General features: G+C 40.5%; 2 protein-coding genes across 6 annotated transcripts in view; one reads left to right on the top strand and one right to left on the bottom strand.

Annotated features, from left to right (window-relative positions):
• Positions 1 to 1309: 1309 nt before the first annotated feature.
• si:ch211-67e16.11 (uncharacterized) lies at positions 1310 to 17841 on the bottom strand. Its single transcript, XM_005460940.4, has 9 exons — positions 17678 to 17841; positions 13366 to 14423; positions 12783 to 13055; positions 9843 to 10091; positions 6550 to 6720; positions 4937 to 5068; positions 4276 to 4442; positions 3403 to 3675; positions 1310 to 3324 (listed from the first exon to the last, which is right to left on the bottom strand). Exons 2-9 carry the CDS (start codon positions 13607 to 13609, stop codon positions 3148 to 3150), a joined length of 1686 nt encoding a protein of 561 aa, XP_005460997.1. The 5' UTR covers positions 13610 to 14423; positions 17678 to 17841; the 3' UTR covers positions 1310 to 3147.
• Positions 16755 to 25074, top strand: part of ttll4 (tubulin tyrosine ligase-like family, member 4) — a gene marked incomplete at its 3' end in the record, with an annotated part of 40576 nt that continues 32256 nt past the window's right edge. Inside the window, 2 exon segments of one of the 5 annotated variants that reach the window (XM_025903514.1) lie at positions 16755 to 16910; positions 18161 to 19205. In XM_025903514.1, coding sequence (XP_025759299.1) covers positions 18690 to 19205 — 516 coding nt within the window. 5 annotated transcript variants of the gene reach the window in all.

Here is a 25074-nt window from a genome sequence, read left to right as displayed (position 1 = left end):
CCTGGCCCCCTGGTTAACACCAGAGGAGTGGAGCAGGAGAATAACAGCTGGTCATACCATGGAGAAACTGGAAATTTTCTTAACACCTGTCAGCGTGGCAGAGATCAGCCAATGATTTCTGTTCTGTTCTTATTAGTGGTCCCTGTGTACCAAACACGCTGGCAGCAGAGCACGCTCTTCACTGGGAAGCAGTAGAAGGTCCAGCAGCAGCATCTCCTCCGAGTTATTCCTCCTCAGGACACGCAGGACGTGCAGCCGTTGCTGGGCCTTCTTTACCAGGGAAATGGTGTTGTGGGTTAATTTGACCGATTGAAGTTGAAATCTTTGATCCAGGAGCCGGTGTTAGGGAGAGTTTGGTCCAGTTTAATGGTAAGGATGTCTGGGATAATGGTGTTGAACCCTGAGCTCAGGTCCACAAACAGCATCATACTCTGAGTTTGGTCTCACTGTCCTCATTATTTCTTCATTTTAGAATTGTAAGGTTTTCTTTTTTGTTCTGTAGTCCTGCAGTTTTGTGTTCTGCATAAATTAGCTCCCAAGTACTCAGAGAATGTCTGGTCATCAGGTGGAGAAATAAATCTCAGGTATTTGACTGGTCCTTAAAAACTCTTTGTTGACTACATGTTTTGATTTGCTGCACACAACTAGAAAGTCATTGCACAGATAGTGAATCTGCACTTCTCAGAAGCAACTCAGCTGCAAAAATATCATTTGGAAAACTGTTTGTCTCATCAACTTGATAAAGATTAACAATGAATAGATTTCAATAAAATCAATAAACTAACACTAACATGTGTAAAAGACAGCAAGACAGGAAGGAACTTACCAGAAAAGAGTGAGACAGGTCACCCACAGACACAAATCCCACAGAAAAGTGGAATTCAGAACATAGTCTGTCAGTTCAATGCATGTTTCTCTGTGACACACTCACACACCCTTATTAAAATGCCATAGCCAGTCTGTGTAGCAGGAAGGGCAGTCTCAGTGCTTCATCTCTTAATCATGATTGCTGCGAACAGATCTCTATTTCTTGACTGTCAGCGTGTCGCCTGATTTTTCCTTAAAAAAGAAGAAGTTTTGGCTGTACCTGCACGATGTGTCTGAGGAGGTGTATCCACAATGAGAGCAGGGAGAGGAAAAAGTAGGACCCAAATTAAAGAAGAGTTTTCATTTTATTTCTAATAAATATCAGTTAATGTTATTTGTTCCTACATTTTAATTTCCAGACTTATGAAAGACTTATTTTTCATGCCAGGCTAATGTTGCCTTACACAAAAAAGAATGATTCCCAGTCACTCAGAGTAAGGAATACAGTTTATTAATTTAACACAGCAAACACCTAAAGACAAGACACTAGCAATGTATCGGAACTGGGAAGAAACGTGGAATGGTGCATTCCTATCTAGTATGAGTGCATGACTGCGTTCAAACAGACAAACACAAAGTGTACGAGAAGAACCTTAAAGATGTACTCTGACTGTTAATCGGTGAATGAAGGGTGTACATTTAAGAGTTGCCATCTTGGTTTTGTAGTAAAGGTGGAAGTAATGAATACATCTTTTTTTTCAGCCATTAGGGAGACATTTAGGCCATAGACAGTAAAAAAGATTAATAGGGTCTGAAAAATGAAATGTAATGCCTAAAAACCCAGATGTTGAGATGCTGATCGCTGTGGCTGCAAAAAAATAAAAATCCTTTGATTCTATAAAAGTCTACGAGGAAACAGTTTCTGACCTGATCTCTGTAAATGCTCTGCTGCTGAGTTCATGGGCTCAGTCACTTTTGTGGGTCATTCTGAAGAAAAAAAAAATATAACATCTGTTTTTTATCGTTAGCCAATGAGCATGCAGTTTCACAGTCAGACCCACTATCACCTGCTATCACTGTAAAATTTGGAGAGCTCTCTGGACTACCAGCTTCAAAGGGGGACTGAAGAAAATGGATGAATGGATGGATGGATGGAGTCCTGTGATGCTGTAGCCCAGGACTTTTCATGAGGTCGGTTTTTTATTTCCTGACACATGTTCATGATATCGTAGAGACAATACTGACATCTACTGTGAAAACAGATACATTTTAAGATGTAAAATAATCATTAGGAATTTTGCCTGAAGTGAGCAGCAACACCTTGACAGTCGGCTCGGTTTTACACTCCTAATGTGTAGTTATCATTTGGAAATGAGCGGCATCAAAGGAATATGTCTTCTTCTTCTCTGAATAATCAGCAGAATTGTGTCCTCTGTGAAGCAAAAAATCTAAATGATCAAAGTCGTTTTGTTTCAATAAAGACATAATTAGCTGTTTTTATAAACACTAACATTAAACATATCTGCTGTAGCTCCATGCTGCAGTTGCTGCTGACTTACAGACAATTAAATGGGCGCTGAATGCCTTTCCTTGACCGCAGAAAGACTCGCCATTCAGCATCCCCAATAATCTAATTATATATAATTATATATATATTATCACTGGTCACCGAAACACAAACCCTGCATGTATAGAAGCGAATACAGTGATATACAAATCTGGTCAAAACAGGTTAACAGGTTTGCTGACTTTACATGAGAATGCTCCTTATAGAGTGAAAGCAAAAAGAAGAAAAGTGTTGCAGAGGAAGGAAAGAGACTAAGAGCGATCGATATACAAGCAGAAAGAAGTCCAGGACAAGTGGAAAATGCGAACAGAAGGCAAATGAGAATAAATAAAGGACAGACAAAAATAGAGAGGGATGATTGGATCTAAAACATTTAAGTGCCCAGGAGATACGGCGTACACACTGTCCCACACTCCAACAATGGCCAGAGCATCAGCTAGCGCTGGTCTCTGAGAGCCCCTGTCCTCTTGCTGAACTCACAAACACACACACACATACAAACAAGCACACACGCTGGTAACACCGAGTTCAGGACAATCCCGTTGGGATGAGCTGTCATCTTCATGGTTACAGTCCAAGTTCAGAGTTAGGACATAAACGGCACACACACACACAGCAGTGTCCACCGTGTACATTGGTTAATACACACACACTCACGCGCAGCAACAAAATTGTAGTTTTGCATTGCAAATTTCTATGTGTGTGTGTGTGTGTGTGTGTGTGTCCATGATTCATCCTCTCTCAAAGTCTCCCAGCACGTCTCCATGCTCTGCTTATTTCGCCCGTCTGTGTTTCTGGTGCCAAAGCGCAGTCGGCAGATTCTGGCAGCCCTGGTACTCTCGCCGCATCTCGCTATCTGTTAGAGGTGGTGTGGCATTGCATGGGGCACCAGCCAAGGTCACGTTTAAAAGACCCGCCCATGGCTCCAGAAGGCGAAACATCCCAACATCCTGACACATCATGAGAGGAGATTAGAAAAGTATTCAGGGGAGTAAACACTGAAACAAAAATTCACTCTAAAAAGTCACCTTTCCCAGGTGGTCCAGCAAGCAGGTAGCAGGACTGATTAAGGACCAGCTGCTGTCCTCCCAGCCTGGACTCAACCTGTGGTTCAGGTGGGCATAAGTCTGCCTGGCCTGGTTCTGGATTAGAACCACATTGAGGTGTTTCTGAGAGCCTTGCAGCCTCTTGGAAAGGACACCGCTGTAGCTCTGATCCACAAACAGCAGGACACGAGTTGCCCTGCAGCCGGCCAGGTCGGCCAACAGCTCGTTGACTGAGTAGCGTTCTTTTAGATCTGCCTGGAAAAAGAAAGGCAGGTAGAGAGAATCAGAAATGGAAGTGTGTGAAGGCACACAGGGACAGATGGATTACAAGGAAACACATGTGAGACAATCAGGAAAGAAAAGCAGTCAAGTGCCAACAATAGGAAAGAAGAAAGGACCACATCAGCATCTACTGTTTGGTGTACCATGTTCACTTTTTGGGTGGCCTCTTGCACCATAGGTTTAACTTTCTCCAGTCCATCCAGTGTAGTTTCTCTGTTGACACTTGAGTTTGGCTCTAAAAGTGAGTAAATCGCTACTAACTCCCATGTTGTCTAGCTTTACAGGATAAATAAACAAGGTGCTCGGGGCTTCCCATGTTGCACTGAGTGTTCCTCACTACCTTTTACCTTAAAATATTAAGCGCCTTGAGGTGACTTGCTGTGCTTTGGTGCTATATAAATTGAATTGAACTGAATTGAATTGATCCCCTGGATTCTGCTGGTGCTGTTGTTGCACTAATTAGCTGATTTGTGTGTTGGTTTTATCTTTATGTTTACTTAATTTATTCTAGTGTAGTTTTCTTTGTGTGTGTGTGTGTGTGTGTGTGTGTGTGTGTGTGGTGTACCCTCTTACAATGCCATTAAGGTTGGCATCCCACAACAGCATGGTGCCATCATTGCACGTGGGTGAGTTCAGGTACAGAACCAACATGTCGGCACAGTGCTGCTTCCTGCAGACGTACGACACGTGGTTACGGATCACCGATTTCTCTGTTGCAGAGTATGCACCCTCTACATCCTCTGCAAAGGGAGGAGACCGGAGAGACAAGTCAGGTACAGACACACATTTTAACAAACAGTCCTATAATACTCGGCTCTTTTATCATCATACTCTAAGTACCTTTGGTGTACTACTTTACTCAATTTTAGCAAGATTGTTGTTAACAAAACTCAACAGACATGATGTTGAAAGAACAGAATAAGCTACAGTGAAAGTATATTTTTAATCTCCAAAATAGTTCAACTTTATAAAAATTAAAAGGTGGGAGTGTTTGTAATTAAACAGAATTAGTAAATATTAAGGTAACAAATTAAGCTTTGGCATGAAATATACGTTAAATAATAAAAATTAGTGTGATTATTCAGAATGTATCAGAGCAACATATTAAAACAGTTCTGCAGCCAGTAAATAAGCAGCTATTTTTAATTTGTTTCTATACTTGGCAAATAAAGTATCAAGTAAATGTAGTGGACATTTTCAAAGTAAAGAGTAAAAACTCCACCAGTGTTCCTACCAGGAAGCTGTCCACTGCTGCCAAAGAAGATCTTAATGTGATCCTTATGGAAGCCGTTGTTCTGCAGCATTTTGTAGAACCGCTGAAGATTCTGAACATGATGCTGGAACATCATTTGTTGCTGCCAGCCACCTACACACACACACACACACACACACACACACACACACACATGTTTCCATCACTGTACTCTGACTTGCATTCAATTCTTAAAGACTCTAACCATAGACCAATCATTAATACTAAAACATAATGATTAACATTATGGGGAGCTGCATTTTTGACCAAAGGTAAATTATGACTGGAATGGTTAGCAATAAGAAACAGTTTGCATTTTATTGGAAAGAGTTTCATATTGTGAATTGTAAAAAGCCCACAATAATAGAGAGAGAATCCCAGTGATCACAGTGTCATCTACCAACACTTGGCAGCAGTGAGAATGAACTCCCGTTTACCAAGAAGAGACTTCTCCCACAAAAAAGTGGGAGGAGCCATCTGCAGCAACCAGTTGTGAAAGTGCCCAAATATGTTTGTTTACAGCTCAACTAAAAACACTGACACTAGCTTACACATCTGCCACCTTATGAGTCAACTACCCATAGAACTCCTTTAGGGCTTAAATCTGGGACTCTCCGTCATTTGACCTTAGAACTGAAGAAGCTTCTCTCCCCAGGTGGCAGGAGATGATGATGGACAGACCTGGTTTACCCAATAATCTGCTCTATCACGTTGCCAGCAGCAGAAATGACGGGGATTAAACCACCAACCTTCGATCCCCGTCTGCTCCAGTCTGCATGTCAAATATCCTTGGGAAATTTTCCCCAAGTTGCACTCCGATGCATCCGTTGGAGTATGAATGTGTGTGAATGTTAGATAGAAAGCACTTAGAAAGAGAAAAAAATAAGTGCTTGCAAGAATGGGTGAATGAGGGAAGTTGTGTAAAGCGCTTTTAGTGTTCAGATAGATTAGAACTGTGGCTTTTCTACTCAAATTTACCATTCCAGAGGAGGCTGGGACATTGAGTCCCAGTGACCCTGAATGTTACTGAGGAATTTGTATAAGGTAAGGAAATAAACAAGACCAGCAAACACTAAGCGATAACAGAAAGCTACTCACAATGCTATTGTTGTCTCTAAATGTTAGGTAGAAACAACTGCTTGTATGAATGTGTGTGAATGGGTGAATGTGACATGCTGTATAAAGTGCTTTGAATGCTCAAGTAGAAAAGGGCTGTATAACAAGTAGTCCATTTACTAACCATGTGTCCAAGGTCACAGGACAGGTTAAACCTATCCTACCTGTCAAACAGTTACACCCTGGACAGCTGTCCAATATGCAGGGCTAACACAGAGACATAATTCACACCTGTGGTCAGTTTAGAAATGCCTAACCCCATGCATGTCTTTGGACTGTGGAAGGAACCTTAAGTACCCGGAGAGAATATGCAAAGTCCACATAGAAAAGCCACAGACGGGATTTGAACCCAGGACCTTGTTGATGTAATTGGGATGTAACTTTAGTGATATACTAATACTAATTTACTTGCATACTACTAAGATTTGCAGTCAAGGTTTATTTCATGAGACCTTTACATAGATATAAAAATGGCATACCTGAAATGAGGACAGCATGGTCACAGGTCTGGTAGAGGCGACAGGAGAGGTGAGTGCCCAGTGGCTGCTGATGGCAGCGTCTCGTGTTTTTATTCAGCTCACAGCTTGAGATGGGCAAACTAGGAGAGCTCATGGGCAGCAGCTGAGGACATGCTGCAAAGTCTGTGTGGTCTGTCCAGGGAAAAGGAAAGTATCACAGAAAAGACACAGAAAAGGTCCTTGTCCCAGAAGGACATTGCGTTTTCAGTGGGAGAAACGTCACTCACCCAAGTGACTTCTTCAGTCTCAGCTGACTGCAGGTTTCTACAACCTGATAAACAGCACACTTACAAAATGACCAAAGGTAGCACCACTGACTAACAATGGGCCGTCTGGTCAGTTTAATGATCAATAATATGTAAATTGTCACAAGCATTGATCAATGGCCGTGATCACAGAGAGTTAAGGAATGGCTGCAGTTAAAACATTGTAAGACGCTAAAAGATGCACCCTTAGGCCCCCTCCTCGATTCAGAGACGTTTCTTACACTGAAAACACTACATTCAGAAGAACAGAATAAACCTTCAGGGATTTCCTTACCTGGATGATTGAGCATGCATCAAACACAGGTGATTGTCTTAAAAGACTACTTTAATGAAAGCAAAGACTTCAGACTGATATATCTCTAGACGTGTCAAATTAGTCTTGGTATCCTTCTACACTCACCAACAATTCAAAAATACTTAATTGCAAAATGTGCACTTAATTGCACATTTGGCATGTGAATGAAACTTTGTACAAACATCTTCAAAAATACAGTGATTATTAGCATATGGGTTTTTTTCAGATTTACTATAAATCCCAGTTATTTGGATTTTCATATAAACTTAGCACAAAATTGTTAATGACCTGGATAGGGCCCATATGATAGGGCAAATTCAAGCTGGTGTTCTGTAAAACCAAGTTGCACCATTATTTGGCACGAGTCATAGTACCATCTCCAAATTGGCCAATTCTAAGTTAATAATTGGGGATGTCAAAGATGGGCCATGAAGAGGGTGTCCCAAGAAGAATACACCACAACAAGACCATTTCCTCACGCCACTAGCACTTCGGAACCAAAGGCCATAGGGATCCTTTTACAGATTTGCAGTCAAGATTTCAGGATGATATGGCAGACAGCTCTCTAGCCACACCGTCCAGAACTCTGCTCTCACAGGGCTGCCATGACTACATGTCGACATCCTGTGCAATAGAACCAGAACATGTGGAGAAATGTTACGTTCAGCAACAAGTCAAGATTCTGCCTAAGACATCGCAGTATCAAAGTGTGGAGAAGACGTGGAGAACATAATGCTGTTTGCTGAACTGATAGGGGAACAGTTTTTGGTGGAGGTTGTGTGAAGTATTAGTATAAGGCAGCATCTCCCTCAATGGGAAAACAAGGGTTGTCATCACTGGAGGAAAGCTCAATGCTGAGAGATTCTGCAGCCAGTGGTGATCCTGTGTCTCCAGAGTCTGGGACCAAACTCTTTCCTCCAAGATGACAATGCACTCCCCCAGAGCGGGGTTGATCAGGTATTACCTCCAGAACTTTGGAGAAAAGACGATGGAATGCCTTAACTGCAGTGCCCACCTAAACCCCACTGAACACTTGTGGACTCAGCTTGGGTGTGCTGTTTGTGCCAGAGTGACCAACACAACCACAATGTCTGACTTGCAATGTAAATTCTCATTTACAGCGGCACCTTGGAGGCACACGTGGAACAAATGAATTTTTCCTGGACCGCTTGCAGCCTGATGCCCTCACAATCAATCCAGCAAAGTGTGTCCCAGCCAGAGCTAGAGCCATACCTATGAAGAAGAGCACTATGCCACCGTCAAGTGTGGCACTAGACTCCTTAAAGTACTACTTGCTGGGGAGGGAGTTCATTTTGCAGACTGACCATAAAGCATTTCAGTGGCTGAACAGGCTGAAGGACTGGGAATGGGAAAATTATTCACTGGTTCTAGCCATGCAGCCATTCCAGTTCAAAGATCAGCACATCCCTGGAGAAGACCGCACAGCCTCCAACTATCTCTCTTGCTATCCTAGCATCCTTGAAGTGTGTGTGTGTGTGTCAAAGCCGCACCTGCAGCTACACAACTCTGTAGCTCGTAACCCCGTACACCAACACTTTTATTCAACAGGAGTAAACTTAATTTCACATACACAAATATTGTGACACACAGTTCTTTTTTCGACACTTTATTTATGTTTATTCGATTTTGTTGAAATAAATGAGTTCTATTTGTAGTGTGCACATTTAGTTAGCTTTGATACATTTATCTTTATTAAATTCTTCTTTTGCGTTTCTCTGTTTTACCGGTGCTGGCAGGGGTTCGTGTCGCTGCTCGGGGCTGCTGGCGTCAAAGATATGCTCTGGAATGCAGCACTGTTATATACAGGAAGTGCTGATTGGGTGATAGTAAGTGCAGTTCTATCACGAGGAAGAATAATTATCTTAAATGTTGCATAATTGCTTTTACTTATAAGTTGCTTATTTGCTTAGCCTTCTGCTGAGTATTATTAATTTGAAATAAGTATTAAACTAAATGCTGCTTTTGGGGGCTTTTGTTGATGTTAAATTTGTTGGTATTTGTGTATCAACCTGGTCTGATCAGCCAGTATTTAAGTCCTTTGTGTTTCTTGTGTGTTAGGTCAGTTTTATTTTGTTGAGCAATTAGTCTGGAGTTATGTTAAATTGCTATTTTGGCTTGAGTTTAGTTCTGTTCCTTTGGCCTTGTTTAGTATGTATATTGTTGATTCAATTTGTCTATTTTTCTGGGGTAAGTAAAACCACCATTTTTAGGATACCCACTATGTGCTCCTGCCTAACCACCTCATGAGGTTCAATGATATGGCGAAGGAGAATATGCAGAGAGCTGGAGGATGCTAAGGATAGGGTGGGATGGAAGCAGATGATCCTCTGTGTGGTAACTCATAAAGAGAACAGCCAGAAGAAGAAGTAGCTGTAGTCGTTTAACCATATTTTTTTTCAATGTTTTGTTTAAATGAAGGCGGTCATCTAATTGGCTGCAGAAGTATGCAAAGCACAATAGACTCCCATTTAAGACGCTTGTGTATTTATGTCAGTTGTTGGGCTTTCTGTGGTTATTATGTATTTCAGTTTAGCACAGAGTCATTACATATACTCTGAATACTCCAAATACTAAAAATACAGTGCTGTTAATTAGTTGTTTGTAAAACAAAAGGGAACAGTATGCCCTCTAACTGGTTAGTGTAGGGTGGTTTTCGGACCTGCTGTACCTACCAACACATCTGAGTCTTTGTGTTCGGTTACTGTCTCTGACTCCAACCACCAGTGGGAGGAAGTGGACCTCACAGAGCCCTCCAATAGCACGCTCTAAAAAACGGTTACCACCGCTGGTGGTAATGGTGCCACTGTGTAGCATCCCAACTGTCATGTGACCATTACCAATCACCCTTTCTGCCCCGGTGTGACGATGCTTCAGCTGGTTCTCACAGCGACCCTTTAAAGCTAGCGTCAAACATTCATCACCTGAAGACACAAAGGCAGAAGACAGCAGGAGAAAGAGGTTTAGGGTCAGTTTCCTGTAGTGGGAGATGAATGAAATGGAAATTGTGAGCACTGTGAAAGTAAAAATAAATTATAAAGTTTGTTAGCCTGGCCTCCTTTTCTCAGCTTTATAAGTAGAGTAGGGTTCTACGAATGTTTAATACAGCCCTTAATCTTTAATGCACCACAAACCACTAACTGGGAGATAAATGAACTACCTTGGACCCTATTGGTTTAGAGATCTTTATGGAATTGGGAAAAGTGAATTGTATATGGCTTTTCTTCCACATCTGTTTATCCTCTCTACTTCTTGAGGTTTTTTTGTCTCCTACTTTTACCATTTTCTTTTCTTTTTGTTATTTCTCTCTTTTCTCCTTCTTTCTGCCCTGATTTGGTTAAATTAGGTCAAAAGAAAGTTTCTCTCTAAAGAAAATGCTCATCTAAATCTACCTATGGGACCCAGCAGGGGGCACAGTGCTGTGTGTGCATGCATGAATAGCTCAACATTTGGCCTTAACCCCTCTCACAGTGGGAGGTCATAAACCTGCACTTTATCATACTCTGCTTTCATCAGAGATGCAGGAACACATACATCACAGAAAGCTTTTATTTGCTCTCCCTTTGGAGCAGCAGTGCAGGAATAACGCACTTTAAAAAAAACTCTCCTACTCTGCCTTTTGACCTTCTGTTCCATAAAGCTGTTGTTTGCCACTGAAAGTGGAGCTTTTTAGATGGATGGAAATTAATTCTTAACTTCACCAGAATACTCACATTGGTCTGTCTCCTTGTGAATGATAAGGCCACGTATTAAACTTACCTGCAACCTGTACCTGCAGAAGTGGCATAAAAAAAAAAGAATTTCACACACTTCTCAAGATGGACAGCCAAGTGATGGAGCTTTTTCCCAGCTTTTTCTTAGTTGCAGCCTGCATGCTAGGCTGCATGGTACAGGTGAACCATATGATCAAAGAAGCCTTTTTTACTGGAGTTTCTCAATCATTGATTGATTTGTTCTTTTAAGGCCTGTGAAAAATGTGAGATTTGTAGATTTTTTTGCATTACATCAGCATTAGTTTCGTTTCACTAAAAGACACTGTAAAATCCTTGGTGGGGGGAAATGGATAGCATGGCATGACTCAAGAAAGACCTGAGGAAAACTGAGGCGTGAGGAAACACAGCTGAAACTAATCAAAGCAACAAGACAAGGAAGTAAAACTAAATACAAGGTACAAGGGTCAAACCACATCAAACTATGAAACTGAATTTACTGATTATTGACTTGACATACACTATATTGCTAACAGTATTCACCCCCCCATCACTGAATTCAGGTGTTTCAATCACTGCCATTGCATTGGTTTGGTGGTTGCCAGAAAACTGTGAGCCTGGTCCTCTTATCCACCATCAGTGTCTCACAAAAACAAAAATACTTCTAAGCCTTGTGTAAAGCTTTCCCAGAGGAGTTGAAGGTGTGCTGACAACATATTAAATCCTGTGGATTACAAATGTGATATTACTCAAGTTCATCTACATGTGAACAAGCAAATACTTTTGGCAATGTAGTGTAAGAGGAGGAACAAGAGCTCAGAGAAAACAAACTGTAATCAAGATTCAAAACCTAATGGGAACCAAGAACACCAGATAGTAAAACAATCAACATCTGGAACCAAGAAACCATAGACATAGACTGGTACCAGTACCATACATATAGATTTCTGTGGTAGATTGGACTTCCATGAGTCAACACTAAAAAGCAGTGCATGCATACATGCATGTGGCACAGTAACATAGTAACTGGGACAGCTCGTGGTCCACACATCGTACAGGTCAGTAGCTGCACACAGATTTCTGGTTTGTGGGGTGGGAGAGTTTTTAATAATGAGGTGCTCCACTGGATAAATCTTTCGCTGTACCTGAGTCCTAATCCTCACAACCCTTTGCACAGTGCACAGCGATTTCTATCAGAAGAGTTTTCCCTTAAATCAAAAGCATATTATTCCTCCCTCAGCCCCTTCTCTTTTATCTAAATTGATGAACTTTTTCCAAAAGAAAACACATGTTTGAAACCTGACTGATATATCCATGCATTATTTTGCCTAGTAGGCCTGCAGCTTTGTCCCTCATACTCCCCCTCAGGATTTTTGAGCCACTAATTCACATTATTTAGGCAGAGTGTTGGTTTTTACTGAAGTGAACTGGCTGCATCTTTGTATATAAATTAGAGCACATTGTTAGTAGATCATCTGACAACTGCAGCATTACAGTAACTCGTCTCACCCAGTAAATCTGTCCCATACATCTTATTTTCTTATATTTTACTCTTGTGATCCAGGGAAACTCCTTTACTCCTCCCTGTTCTGTGACTGCAGCAACACTTCCTACATCCATCACTTCTCCCAGCTGACCTGTACCAAAGTCAAAATTAATCCTGAAAACTAAAACTTCTATAAAGTTTGATTTCTTTTTGCATCCAGAGGAGTTACCTCCTGCTGGCAAACAGATCCAGGTAATCTTGACTTCTGAGGTTAGGCTATGTTTTCTATAAACTGTATGATTTATCCATAACATGAGTATTGTCATCAAATCAACTAGCAGTGAAATTTTTTTTAAACTGGCACTTTGTAATCTCTTAAAGTTCATGGACTGGATAACTGTCAGTGTCTTGAGACTCACCCAGGTAAATGCCATCTAAGTGGGAGCATCTTTTCTTTGTCACATTCACATCCACATAGAAGAGGACTACTGGGTGTCCAAAGTTCTCCCCAGGGCTTGGATCTAGCAGTAACACAGCATCATGGGCCATGGAGCGAGGGAGAGACTGCTGGTGTCTGTGGGGACCCTGCATCCCATTCAGCACCTGGCTGCCGCTGAAGCGCCTCCGTAGCTTGGAGCTCAACATCCCGACGGAGGAGTCTGGTAGGATGGCCAAAACTTTGTCAGAGTGACCTACCGGGATGTGAAACAGTAAAATGTATTTTATAGCTGGTACAATGCATTTCATGCATACTTATGATGATACTAACAATATGTAATAACTTAGTAACCGTAGTTACCTCTGTAAACATCTGGTCAAATCTTTGTTAACTTGTGAGTAAAATTAGGTATGTTCTGAAAAATCGTTTAAAAGCGCATTCTCCTGATGGTCATGGATATTTAAAGACATCTTTGGAATAAATATGTGTACATCCACCAGACCTGTGTTCTCAGAGAAAGTACACTGAACACAGTGAATAACAGAGTAAGAGAGTACTGCTACCTGCAACACTGTAAGGCTCCGACACGTACACAGCCACCGAGGACAGCGGCAGGTGGGCGTGCTGCCTGCATTCAGCCTCAGAGAGGGAGGACAGGCGACGGCAGCGCTCCAGCTGGTTCCACTGCAGTGACTGGAGGGCTGACCGGACCCAGCGCTCCAGCCTGCTCAGGGTTACACTGGCTGCTGGGACCACAACTGTAGTGTGGAAAATGAGGACGAGGAGGAAAGCTCTGAGAGAAACCATTGTCACACCTGCAGTTTTTTCAAGTGTTTACCTTTCTACTCTTTTTTGTGTGTAAATCTCTTTTTCTTGGTTTTCCAAACCTGTTAGTCTTTCTTCTCTTCTATCCACACATCTTTCCTCTGACCACTTTATGTTATTGAACTTCTCTGTTCCTTTATGCAAAATCAGAACCTGCTACTCAGTTTGATTTATTAAAATCTGTATTCTGTATATCTTCAGTTGTGCCTTTTTCTTCTTACTTTATTTAAACTAAGACACAAATATTGCTCTACAGCATATTATCCATTAACAGGTGGACTAAAAGTCTGTTCTCTTCTGTTTTGTTTTTTTACTTAATTGTGGTTTTCATATTTTTTCCTTTCATTCTGCTTTTCTTTGCATCTGTGTGGATAAAGCGGACATCAACATCTTCTGACTGATCTTCCAATCAAACACCTTCTTCACTTTTTTTCTTTAATCCTATTTTCTTCTTGATATCAGCAGGAAAAAATCCTAAAATATCCAAAAGTCTCCAAAGTCTTGTTCTTCCTTGGGTCTTTTTCTTCTTTATTCATCTCTGGAGCTAGATTAGTCTCAAGTTCAGAAATAGTTTAGTAGGTGAGAGATGATCATCAGTTCTTAGTTCTCATTTCTCCTTCTTGGCCCGTCTGCCCTGCAGATTGTTCACAGAAGCATTCCTGCTGCTGCTAAACTCACTGCTTGGCTCTTCGGCTTCAGTCGGCTTGTGGTCTCCTGCTCCTTTTATCTCTCGCTCTCTCTCTCACACACACACACACACACACACACACACACACACACACACTCAGTCTCCAAGCTGTGACATGCAAGACAAAGGTGAAAGGATCGATGTTAAAAAAGGAAAATAAAGGAGGAAAGTGAGAAAACAGAGGAAACAGAATGGATGATGAAGGGAGTCTGGGGAGAGGAAGGAAAAGGAAAAGTGGGAGGACATGAAAAGAACATGGAGAACCAGGAAAGGGACAGTCCAGGAAAAGGAGGGAGGTGAAAAGGAAAAGAATGGGGCAGGGAAGAAAAAGAAGACAAGGGAAAATGAAACAGAGAGTGAAAACTTCAAAGAAGTGAAAAAACAAAGGTAAATACGAAAGGTTCAAAAGAAGATATAAGGAGAGAAGGAGTAGAGGAAGGCAAGAGAGGAAATGAGAGAGAGTGAGAGGGAATGTGATGGACAGTCAAGAAGGAGAATACATCTCAAAAAGAAAGGAATAACGGATCAGTGGGAGAAGAAGGAGAGAAACTGCAAAAGAAGATGAAATAGAAGAAGGGACAAGGAGGTAATGAGAGAAGGAAAAGAGGCATCTTTCTTCGCCTTTAGACAATAATTCTGATGGCAAAAGAACCAAACGGGACAGGTTAAAAAAAAGAGAGAGAGAGAGAGAGAGAAGGAAAAGAGAAGGGACAGAGGAAGAAATAAAGAAGGGGAAAAGGAGGAAAAGACTGAGAAGAAGCAAAAGAGTAGGAAAAATGGGGAAATTTGTACTTGAGGGAGTTAAAGAAGTGAGAGGAGTAAGAACTGGAAGAGGCAGGACAGGAAATCTACAGAGACTCTAGTCATCCCTCTGCTGGTGAAAGGTATAAAGACCCAAGGCTTCATGATGTTTTCTTTCCTTATCTGTTAACTTTTCAACCAAAACCTGATTTATGTTGATTATAGTCCTGAACTGCAAGCAAGCAAGACAGCACTGTGGCAGTCACCACCTGGTGGTTCTTGGACAGCACACATCTGCCAAAATAAAGTGTTAAAAAAATTACAGGAACAGTTTTTATAGCATCAAGTCACCTTCTGGGACATTGATCAGGTCGGTGGAGTTGAAGAGGGCGTTGTTTAACAACACAATGAGACAATCCCCATAATAAGAATGGCTTTATAGGTGGTGGCCACTGACATTTCCCCCATCTTTTCTGACTGTTTTGTCAATAGTTTTGTGTCAGTTACAGTAATTCATAAATATATAGTATTGCTGACAAAGATACTGTGCACTCACAATGAACAAGTTCCCTTAACTTAGCTATCTTAAGAAAATTGTACTTTTGTTACTAAGGCAACCAGTTTGCTTTTTTTTAACTAGAAGGGTTTTTTTTAACTAGGAGAAGTCACAGGCCCTCAGAGTTTGAAGCGCTGGGTCCATTTAAACTCACCATGTGTGGTTAATTCTTCAGAAATATTCCAAAAACAAGCATTTTTAGGCAAGTTAATGAAATTAAATCATGTCTGCTGTTCAGTACTTTTAAAAGTTCAGCTACAAGGTGTGCCAAAATTGGACAAACTGCACATCGACTCAATATTGATTTATTAAAAGTGCAGTTGTTTTTTTTTTTTTACTGATTTAGAAGCATAAATCTTTGCACAGACGATGTTTATATGCTGATTACTGATTTTCTGGATTTAAATGTGAACCAACACATATTTTAAAGGGGTTATATGCTAAAATAAATAAATAAATAAATTAGGCGAGGAAAAATCTTTTTAATTTTTCTGTTCCAGCCTCAGTAACTTTAACATTTGCTGCAATATCTACATCTCTGATGAAATCTCACAAGTGTTAGCTTTATTTTGATGCCAAGATTGTTTACACAGAGTTTGCAATCGCAGAGAAATACTCCATTCATTTTGGACATGCATACAAATTACTGAGTACCATTTTATCTTTGAATTCAGACACCCCCGGTCCTAATACACACCCAGGCCAGAGGATTTGTTTTCACACTGAGATCTGACGTGTTTGTTAAAATTATTTTAGCGGCGTATGTTCATTCGGACTGCAGCAGACACTGAAACCTTATAACGGGGAGATGCGTGCTTTAGAAATGCATTCAAAATATTTTTTTAAAGAATAAAGTGAGATTAGTTTGGAGAGAGGGGGGGATAGTACCTTCGTTTGACACCCTACCTCTCGTTACTTTGCTGTGTTCGTGTCATGTTAGAACACAATATATGGTGAATATGCTATTTTGAAAGAAAACACCTAAAAAGGAAACTGGGAGAGATTAAAATAAAGTTTAATTTAGGAATTGTGACACAAAGGATTTCAGTAGATTCATCTAATGTGTTTGGCTTCGAAGCAAATAAACGTTTCTTTTATTCCCATGTGCCCACTAAGATCTGTACCAGATTCCCTTAGCAATAGTTACTGGGGACTTTAGCACGGAATCGGATCCGCACTATGAAATGACGTATCTTTACCAGGTGGTGGCAGTAACGCTCCGCCAAATACCTCTACGAAGAAAAAGTCCTGCTCTAGGGTTCGTTTGTACGGTCCACACTCCACACCAGTTGGTGGCGGTAAGGCACCATTTTGCTTTTTGCCAACCGCCAATAAATAATAATAAAAAGAAGAAGAAGAAGTCCTGCTCTCGTATTGGTTCAATAGACGATCTTGGGTCATGCTGATGTATCTTTTGGATTTTTAAGCTCAGCGGTGCAACATTAGAAACTCGAAAACAAGCAGCCAAGTCGTTCGACTAGCAACATCAACTTGAGTCATTACATGAGACAAAGTAGGTACGAACATAGAAAAACAAGATTCCTATGAGTTCATAAAAGTATTTTATCCTCCGGGCAGTTCTTTAGCATATGACGACAGTTTAGCAGTTTAATTGAATCGGTCTGGGTTGCTAAGCTAACGCGAAGTGAACATTGTAGCGGTAAACTGAAGGTAGGTTAGTTAAACTGGCTTTATGTATCGCTACCACACAGGGTGGGTGCATTGTTTCTATGGAAACTCAGTTTCGCGTCAGCTAACACCATTTTATCACTTAACGCAATCAAACTAGACTTATAAGTAGGCTAATGTGAAGCTAAATTGAAGCGGCATGTCAGCTCGCACGTGAATTCTCCACGCTTTCAATGACAGTCGTCACTATGACAAAAGTCAGCAGCGACAGCCGTGAATATGGGACGTTATAGTTTACTAAAAGCTAGCCAACTCCCCTCGTTCGGCCACTCGCTGATCTATAGGACATAGCCACAGTATATGCCTTTAACATTACCTGAAGCATGTTAGCCGTAGTATACGTTACATAAAGGCATCCAAAATTAAAAATACATACCGAATGTAAAAATCTGCCCCCATTATGGCTGGGCCATGTGTTCAACCCCCGTCATCTCAAATATAACATATAATTGGACCACAATCTGACAGAAAATCTGGAAAAACAACCCAAAACAAAAACAACTGCAATTAAGTGAGTGAACCACCGACACAGATCTATTCTTCCAGTCACCCAATGCTATTCTCCAAAGATTAAGTCATAAAGATACAATATTTCTAAGTAGTTTAATTTGAATCTGAAAGTTGTTCTGTAATTTAAGCAACTTAAAATTTTGACAACCCAGTTTTCCAGTGATGCAAAAGTTTGGATTTTCTCCATTGTGTATACAGAAAAGATCAAAACTCGGGATTACCTGTGACATCATATGTCCCTACTGCAGTAAAATGGCTCAAATACTAAGTGATGATAATATGAAAGGATTTTCATGATAATCAATAATTATCAATAATTGACTGTGCTTTTTCTTTCTTGTGCTTACAGTATTGGTGCTGAGAGTGGACAGTTTCATTTCCTGTAAAGTGACTGAGGATGATATGATGGCTGCAGGGTATCCCATTCTCCTGTCAAGTCCTGATACCTTAGTGTGAACAATCTGGTGCAGCCACATTTCTTCCCCCAGCAGTATATGAGGAAATGACGGAAAAACACCTTCCTCCTAATAAACCAGAGACTTAAGATTCAGCTTGAATTAGCCACGTATACTTCACACCTGAAAATATCTAAACCTGCAGCACAACCACAAGTCAATGTTTTCCTGCTTACCTCCAGCCCAGATGAGAGGCCCAGACATTTGCCATGGCAGTAGTGGTTACTGTTGGTCTGGCTTTAGCAAGAACTGGTTATCTGTTTAGTTGGAGTTGACCTTGAAAATCATCAACTTTGTGTCAGCAAGAGGAGGAGGAGGAGCTTTCAGCCATTCATTTATTAGGTTTTCTCAACTGTTAAATTGTTTACTGTGATCACCCAAAACCAGCCTTTAGAAATAAGGACGACATCGCTGGATTTTACCATGCCAACCAACCAGTCCTCCCCCTGGGGTGGAGGGAAGCTTGTGGCTTGTGCACTGACAGATCATCCCAACACCACAACCTCTGTCAGTGCACAAGCCAAGACAGTTAGAGCCACAAAAGTGCCTTATAGTTATGTTTCCTTTGAGCTATCCAGGAAAAATGACCAAGCCAAGTCACCGGTGGTTGCTGTTTGTGAAAAAGGCGATGACACCTTCACTGCTGCATCAGATGGAATTCTAACCCCAAACAAACCAGGGCTGAAGCAGACTGGCCTTACAGAGACCAGTAACTCGTCCTCTGTGCCCAAGATGGAAAACCAGGTTGGCCTTAATGTCCAGCTGCCAGATACCATGCCAAAATCTACATTGTTTGAGAGCTCTCAGTCTGCAAACATTTCAGCAGTGGAGAGTTATCAGGCTGCCACAGGTGATGCACTTATGGGACTGGGGACAGTGTCTCATCAAGATCTGTTGATCATAGGGAAGCAGGCTTCCCAGCACACCAAGAAGCTGACGGTGAGTGCTTTTCCAACACTGATGATCATTTCTAGGAATTTTTTGGGTTGCACCCCATTGCTCATGCCATTGTTTAAACGACTGTTTAGTCTACAGCTACGTTTATATTTTTTCCTGGTCCTTTTTGTGTTTTTTGCTTTAATTTCCTTCCTGTGTAAGATATCTTTATTATATATAAATAACAAACCTGTTTTTAAAAGTCTTTAGCTCTTTACCAGTGAAAACATGATATGGCATTACTAATTGTGTTATTTACACATATGTGTTCTTACTCGGCAGGGCCAATATGAGCCAATACTTGGCCCACATGTTGATTCATTCCAGTATATTTTCCATGCAGTTGGTAGAAGTACTGGGAATAAGAATAAAAATGTTTAATGGCTGGATTTAAGCTTAATTTCTTTAGTCCTTGCAGTCTGGACATGTGCACCTGGGCCACCAAATAATCTTTGTCTGTAGTGAAAAACATTGACTCATACAGTGGGAAAAGATGGTTGCAGCTAAATGGCTAGGTTGGAGTGGGGAGTATATTGTTTTTGTAACTTGTTCTGGTGTGATAAACACAATTTTGGGGGTTTTAAGAACAAGGGAGATTTGTTTTCAGTGGGATGTACCTGCTTGCTTAATCATAACAAAAAAACTCCATTTTGCTTAAAGTTTGTCAGATAATTATTTTTTTAGTTTTTAGTCCTTGCAGTGCACTAAAAACTAAAATAGTTTTTAGTGTCTCATTAATATACATTAATTAGTGTGTAATTACATCGTCCAACAACTGATGTATTCTCCTCCACTAAATCCAGTAGAAAATACATGTGAGTGGGTGCTGGTTTGATGAAGCTGCCAAGCTGCCCCGGAGACGAGTCACAGACAATATATTGCTAAAAGTAATCACTCATCCATCCAAATCATTGAATTCAGGTGTTTCGATCACTGCCATTGCCACAGGTGTATAAAATTGAGAGCCTGGGCATGCAGATTGCTTCTTGTCAAAGAATGGCTTGCTCTCAGTGAATTCCAGCGTGGTACCGTGATAGGTTGCCACCTGTGTCCAGTCATGAAATTTCCTTGCTACTAAATATTCCACAGTCAATTCTTAGTGGTATTATAGCAAAGTGCAAACGAATGACAGCAACTCAGCCATAAAGTGGTAAGCCACGTAAAATCACAGAGCAGGGTCAGCGGGTGCTAGTGTCATAGTGTGGAGGAGTGTCATAGTGTGGTCAGGGTCATAGTGTGCAGGAGTCACCAACTTTCTGCAGAGTCAATTAGGGGTGGAATATACTTGGTATACTGCGAGTTTTTCCACGTTGCAATGGTTAAAATGGCTTTATTGTAACTATCGTGTGTAAGTTGCCATGGAAATATTTAAGCTGTCTGCACCTAATCTGGTCTTTAAATTATGACGTAATGAACCCTGCTTCTAGGTCCGAACTACTCTGCATTTATTAAGGATATATGAGTATCTTGTTCTATTTAATCTGAACAAGCCCCTAAAAACAGTCAGTGATCACTGTCGGCCTCTCTCGGTTTTTATTACCACTGTTCATTTTAAAGCTCAGTTTTAAACCCTTCCGATGTACCTACAGCCCAGCCCATGCAGCAGTATATTAATGACTAACCTCGTATTGTGGATGGATTATCTCAGTTGTTCTCCTGACTGAAGTTTGGTCCGTTTACAGCATCCTGCCATGCGATTGCATTTGTCCCTAACCATCGGGAACCCTCACGTTAACTTTTGTCGAGTGGAAAAAAGTTAGCGTTCATCCTCCAGCTTCACTGTGCTAATGTTATACTAACATGGCTGTGTAGCTAGTGTTAAGGGTCCGATATTGAGGACGAGAGTAAAACAACGATGGTCCAGAAGAGCTTGGTCAAACAATTGATTTTAGTGAATACACGCAGCGTGGGGAGATGTAAACTGCATCAGTTATAAATCTCCGCCCAAAAATACACTTCAGATTGCTTTTATAACATCAGGGTATTATAACGCCCCCTCTTGCGTTTACAAGCACATAATTTGCATCTTAAGAACATTATTTGCCTCTTTTACAGACAATGATCAATTTTAAGCGATAAATGCAGAGACAGAAGTTCCCCTTTCTGGCACCCTCTTCCAAATATGGTGATGATCTCAGGCCATGAAAGGTCCCCATGGACTTGTCCTCCTTCTGTCACCTGTTGTCAAGTAAACTCTAGTGCAACATGTTGCTGAATACACTCAGGCCTTTGCTCAGCTACTATTTTACTGTAACAATATACTCAGCATATAAGCTTTTAAGATTATAGATTTAACTCAACGATTTAAAGTGGTTATAACTGCACCTGTAATAAACATGTTAATATGTGATTATGATAACCCCTGTAATACAAATTATAACATAATGCCAACAGCTTCAATAAATGCTTTGATGAAATGATAATTAATGCAACGATAAAGATGATGGTTATGAACAGTAGCAGTAAAATAATTCCTGTGATTCTACAATTCCCTCTCTTGACGTCACCACACCGTTTTCTTGTGTCACTCCTCGACCCACTCTGTCACCTCTAGATCCATTAATGGCATCATGGGCACCGAAACCACCATTCCCAGGTCCACTGCCTTCGCTCTGACCCTCTCTAGCCGTCCTCTGACTCAGCCAATCAGACAACAACCTCAGGTCATCTAGGTGGTCCAGTAATAAAACGCCAGCTCCCACTTGAAAACACTTCATGCTTAAGTGGTCTCTGCTCCTTTTCTGGGTCCCTCTCTAGTGGAAATCTTCTCCTGTAAGGGATAGAAAACAAACCGCCTCTCTCTGCTACACCTCACTAATCTACTGTGTTCATCTAATGTTCCTTTAATTATTCAAAGTTGGTTCACAATATCATGTTCTGGGCTCTATCCTTTATATTAACTTTACTTAATCTCAATGCTCTTTATGTGTGTGAGCAACACTTTTAGTTCTATTAAACACACCCAGGGTAAAATATACACCATCCCCATGTCAGCCTAAATCTCCGCTAGAAAGCACACTTCAAAATTTTCTGTCAGGATTTACGCCTCTTTTTGCTTCAAGCATATACATAACATGCAAAAGTTACCGTTAATGCCAGTTAGACAAGTTTCCATTATCTACAACATTTTGTTTCACCCGTCTCACCCTCACACGTTTCCTGTTCACTTATTGCATACTTATCTTTAACACCTTCTACCTCAGTAGTTGCTAAGCAGAAACAAAGCAACATGTGTTCCACCTTTGCCCTATAAAATAAATCTCTGTCATGTTTGTGTCTGTAAGCATGTTTTGCATTCATTCATTACACTCCACGCCATCCCTGCAAGTTAGGAGCTGTAAAGTTAAAAGCTAAATGAATTCCAGGCCTTTGGCCTCGCCTATGTTTAAATCATGTGTGTTTGTAAGCGTGAATGCTGTTTATCCTTCTATTGCTCCAAGTCCCCCGCAATATATCGACTGAGACATCGCGCTCATCGAAGCTTATGACCTTAAATGGACCGAACATCAACTCTGTTAATGAGCACGATCGCAATGTGTAAGAAAAAATCATTTCTGCGTATATAATCTCAAATATTATTCATTTGAGTCAGCGACACTTTTAACACTCTCTTAAGAAGCTCTCTCCTCTACCCTAGAAATAAATCTATGTAATATCTGTATGTGTAAGCCTGCATTATAACCACTTATTCTAGAAATCAAAAAGAAATAAAACCTTTTCTACTCCTAAAATCTTCGCTAGTTTTCCCCAAAGCATATCTTTTTATTTAAAAATGTCCCACAATTTCCCTTTAACTTTGGTGTACAACTTCTCATGAACACCGGCCTTTTATCTTCTAAACAGGATTCAGTTCATTTTAATCCTTTAACTTAAACATGAAAATAACAATTTCTGCCCCAGGTTTACCATATCTAAATCATCCAAAACTCCAAAAGTCATAAAATGATCCTAGAACCCATTTCAAATTACCCCTTAAATTCCCCCTTTATATTTGGACACATCACATGTGTCCAAATAAATAAAAACTCAAAATACATCACCCGGGCTTAGTAAATTAAAGCAATAAGGTTAGTCATATCATCTCTCCAAACACCTCAGCAATCCTCCTCTCAAGTATATTTGCTCCGGCCCTGAAAGCCTGTGTTTAAGGAATAAAATCAATTTAATCTTCATTCCACATCTCCTCGAACTCCTTGCTCCATTCAAAGTCTGGATCCTTGGAATTTCCTGGAAACAAAACCTGTACTCTACATTTCATAACCAACTCTCCCCCTTTATGATTCAATCTGTGTTATAACAAATAAAACTTAGAACAGTTAACAATCATGTGTTTCTTCAGTTAATGGTAACATAAGTTATATCAAAAAATGTTTCCCCTTTAGCATTTAGCATTTTATAATGTAATAACATAATCTAACCCCAGTAAATAAAACAGAAATTCCCTCAAAGCAAACATCAGCATCCCCAGAATTAAGTATTCCACTCCTCCTGCTTATGACAAAAGCAAAACAAAGCATCTCCTTTCTCTTGCTGGCATGGTAAATTGTTTGTCCACATTTATTCATCCCCACCTTGGTCCAGTCACACACATTCACTCACATGCATTCACACCAGGTATTGCCAATAGTGGAGACTCCCGCGCGAATAAACAGATACTCCCCTCTCAGCAAAATGAGCTCATTCACTTGTTTTACCTTTTTAGGAAAATAGTTCTTTATACTTTTGGACTGGATTGGCGCGCTACAATCCTTTTAAACAGAGACTCACAACCAATCAGGTCCCCACCGGCAGACTCCTCCTCAGCCAATTATAATCTGGAAAGCCCACCTTATGATTGTTCTCCCAAAAACTTTGTCAGTGCTGTTAGTTCACTCTCTTCCAGGCCTGCTTCAGAACAAAAATGAGAAAAAGAGAGCTGATTATTAGCTCATCAAAGCACAAAACAAAATCACCTGACAGGTTTTTCCTAAGTGCACTGTTACAAAATAATGGGCCCCCTTAGACATGTGAATGTTTAATAAAACTCCCTCTATTAAATAAAAAACAACAACCTCAAATATCTTAAACAATCTTAAATTTCACCCGTTCAATGCACTGAAAACCTCATCAAAAGCTGCACCGTTTTGCACACAACAATGTCCCCCCTTTAAGGACTTTACCATACTTAGATTTAGCATAACATATAAACACGTTATAACAATGTGTCATCACTAAATTATAAATTTCTTATCCAAATCTGCACCTCTAAACAGTCTACTTTGCTTCCTTTCGTCAAGGCCTCAACCACACAGACACACAGGAAGCTTCTTTCTCTCCACTCCTTTCAGCTAATTTGCATACTGAGTCCTATCTCAACAAGTTGCCGTGACAAGAGAAATGCCTGTTTAAACCTTAACACATTATCGAGTTATTTTCATTTTCTTTCTATAATAATCACTGGTTTGATCACTCAGTACGAGAGCACTCCTAAGTCACTCTTTTAAAACTACTTTAATCACTTTTCTTTTCCATAACTCACTCCCTTGTCATACAGCTTCTTTTGAGTTATTCCTCAACTTCAAACTCAAGTGTATTTTATTCAACATTCACACCATTTTAACACTCATACAAGTAGCAAGCTGATCTTCATTGCGTATGTTTGCGTTCTTAGCTAAGATTAATCAGTGTCTATGCATTAATCTTCAAGAGGTTGTCTCTGTAAGGTTAGTGCATTTTCTGTTTTTAGGTGTGATTTTTATATATGTTTCTTTGTGATCTTTGTGATCTTGTAAATGTTTCTTTTCCAGTGTTTCAGACTCCTTTACAATTCTCAAGCTGATTTAGACAGGGAGTGTTTTCTCTCTTTGGCTCATCACTGGTCATTGTTAATGAC

The sequence above is a fragment of the Oreochromis niloticus genome, linkage group LG16, assembly GCF_001858045.2.
Source record: "Oreochromis niloticus isolate F11D_XX linkage group LG16, O_niloticus_UMD_NMBU, whole genome shotgun sequence".
NCBI lineage: Eukaryota > Metazoa > Chordata > Actinopteri > Cichliformes > Cichlidae > Oreochromis > Oreochromis niloticus.
Note: the sequence above shows the minus strand (reverse complement) of the source record. Positions and strands in the feature narration are given on the sequence as shown.

Bases quoted from the DNA above. Each gene is read 5' to 3' on its own strand.
- si:ch211-67e16.11 (XM_005460940.4), bottom strand. From the start codon at position 13,609: ATGGTTTCTCTCAGAGCTTTCCTCCTCGTCCTCATTTTCCACACTACA. The intron at 6,721-9,842 runs GTAGGTACAGCA...TTCCCTGGACAG, and splicing joins ACAAAGACTCAGATGTGTTG to ACCACACAGACTTTGCAGCA. The intron at 5,069-6,549 runs GTATGCCATTTT...GTGTGTGTGTAG, and splicing joins CCATGCTGTCCTCATTTCAG to GTGGCTGGCAGCAACAAATG.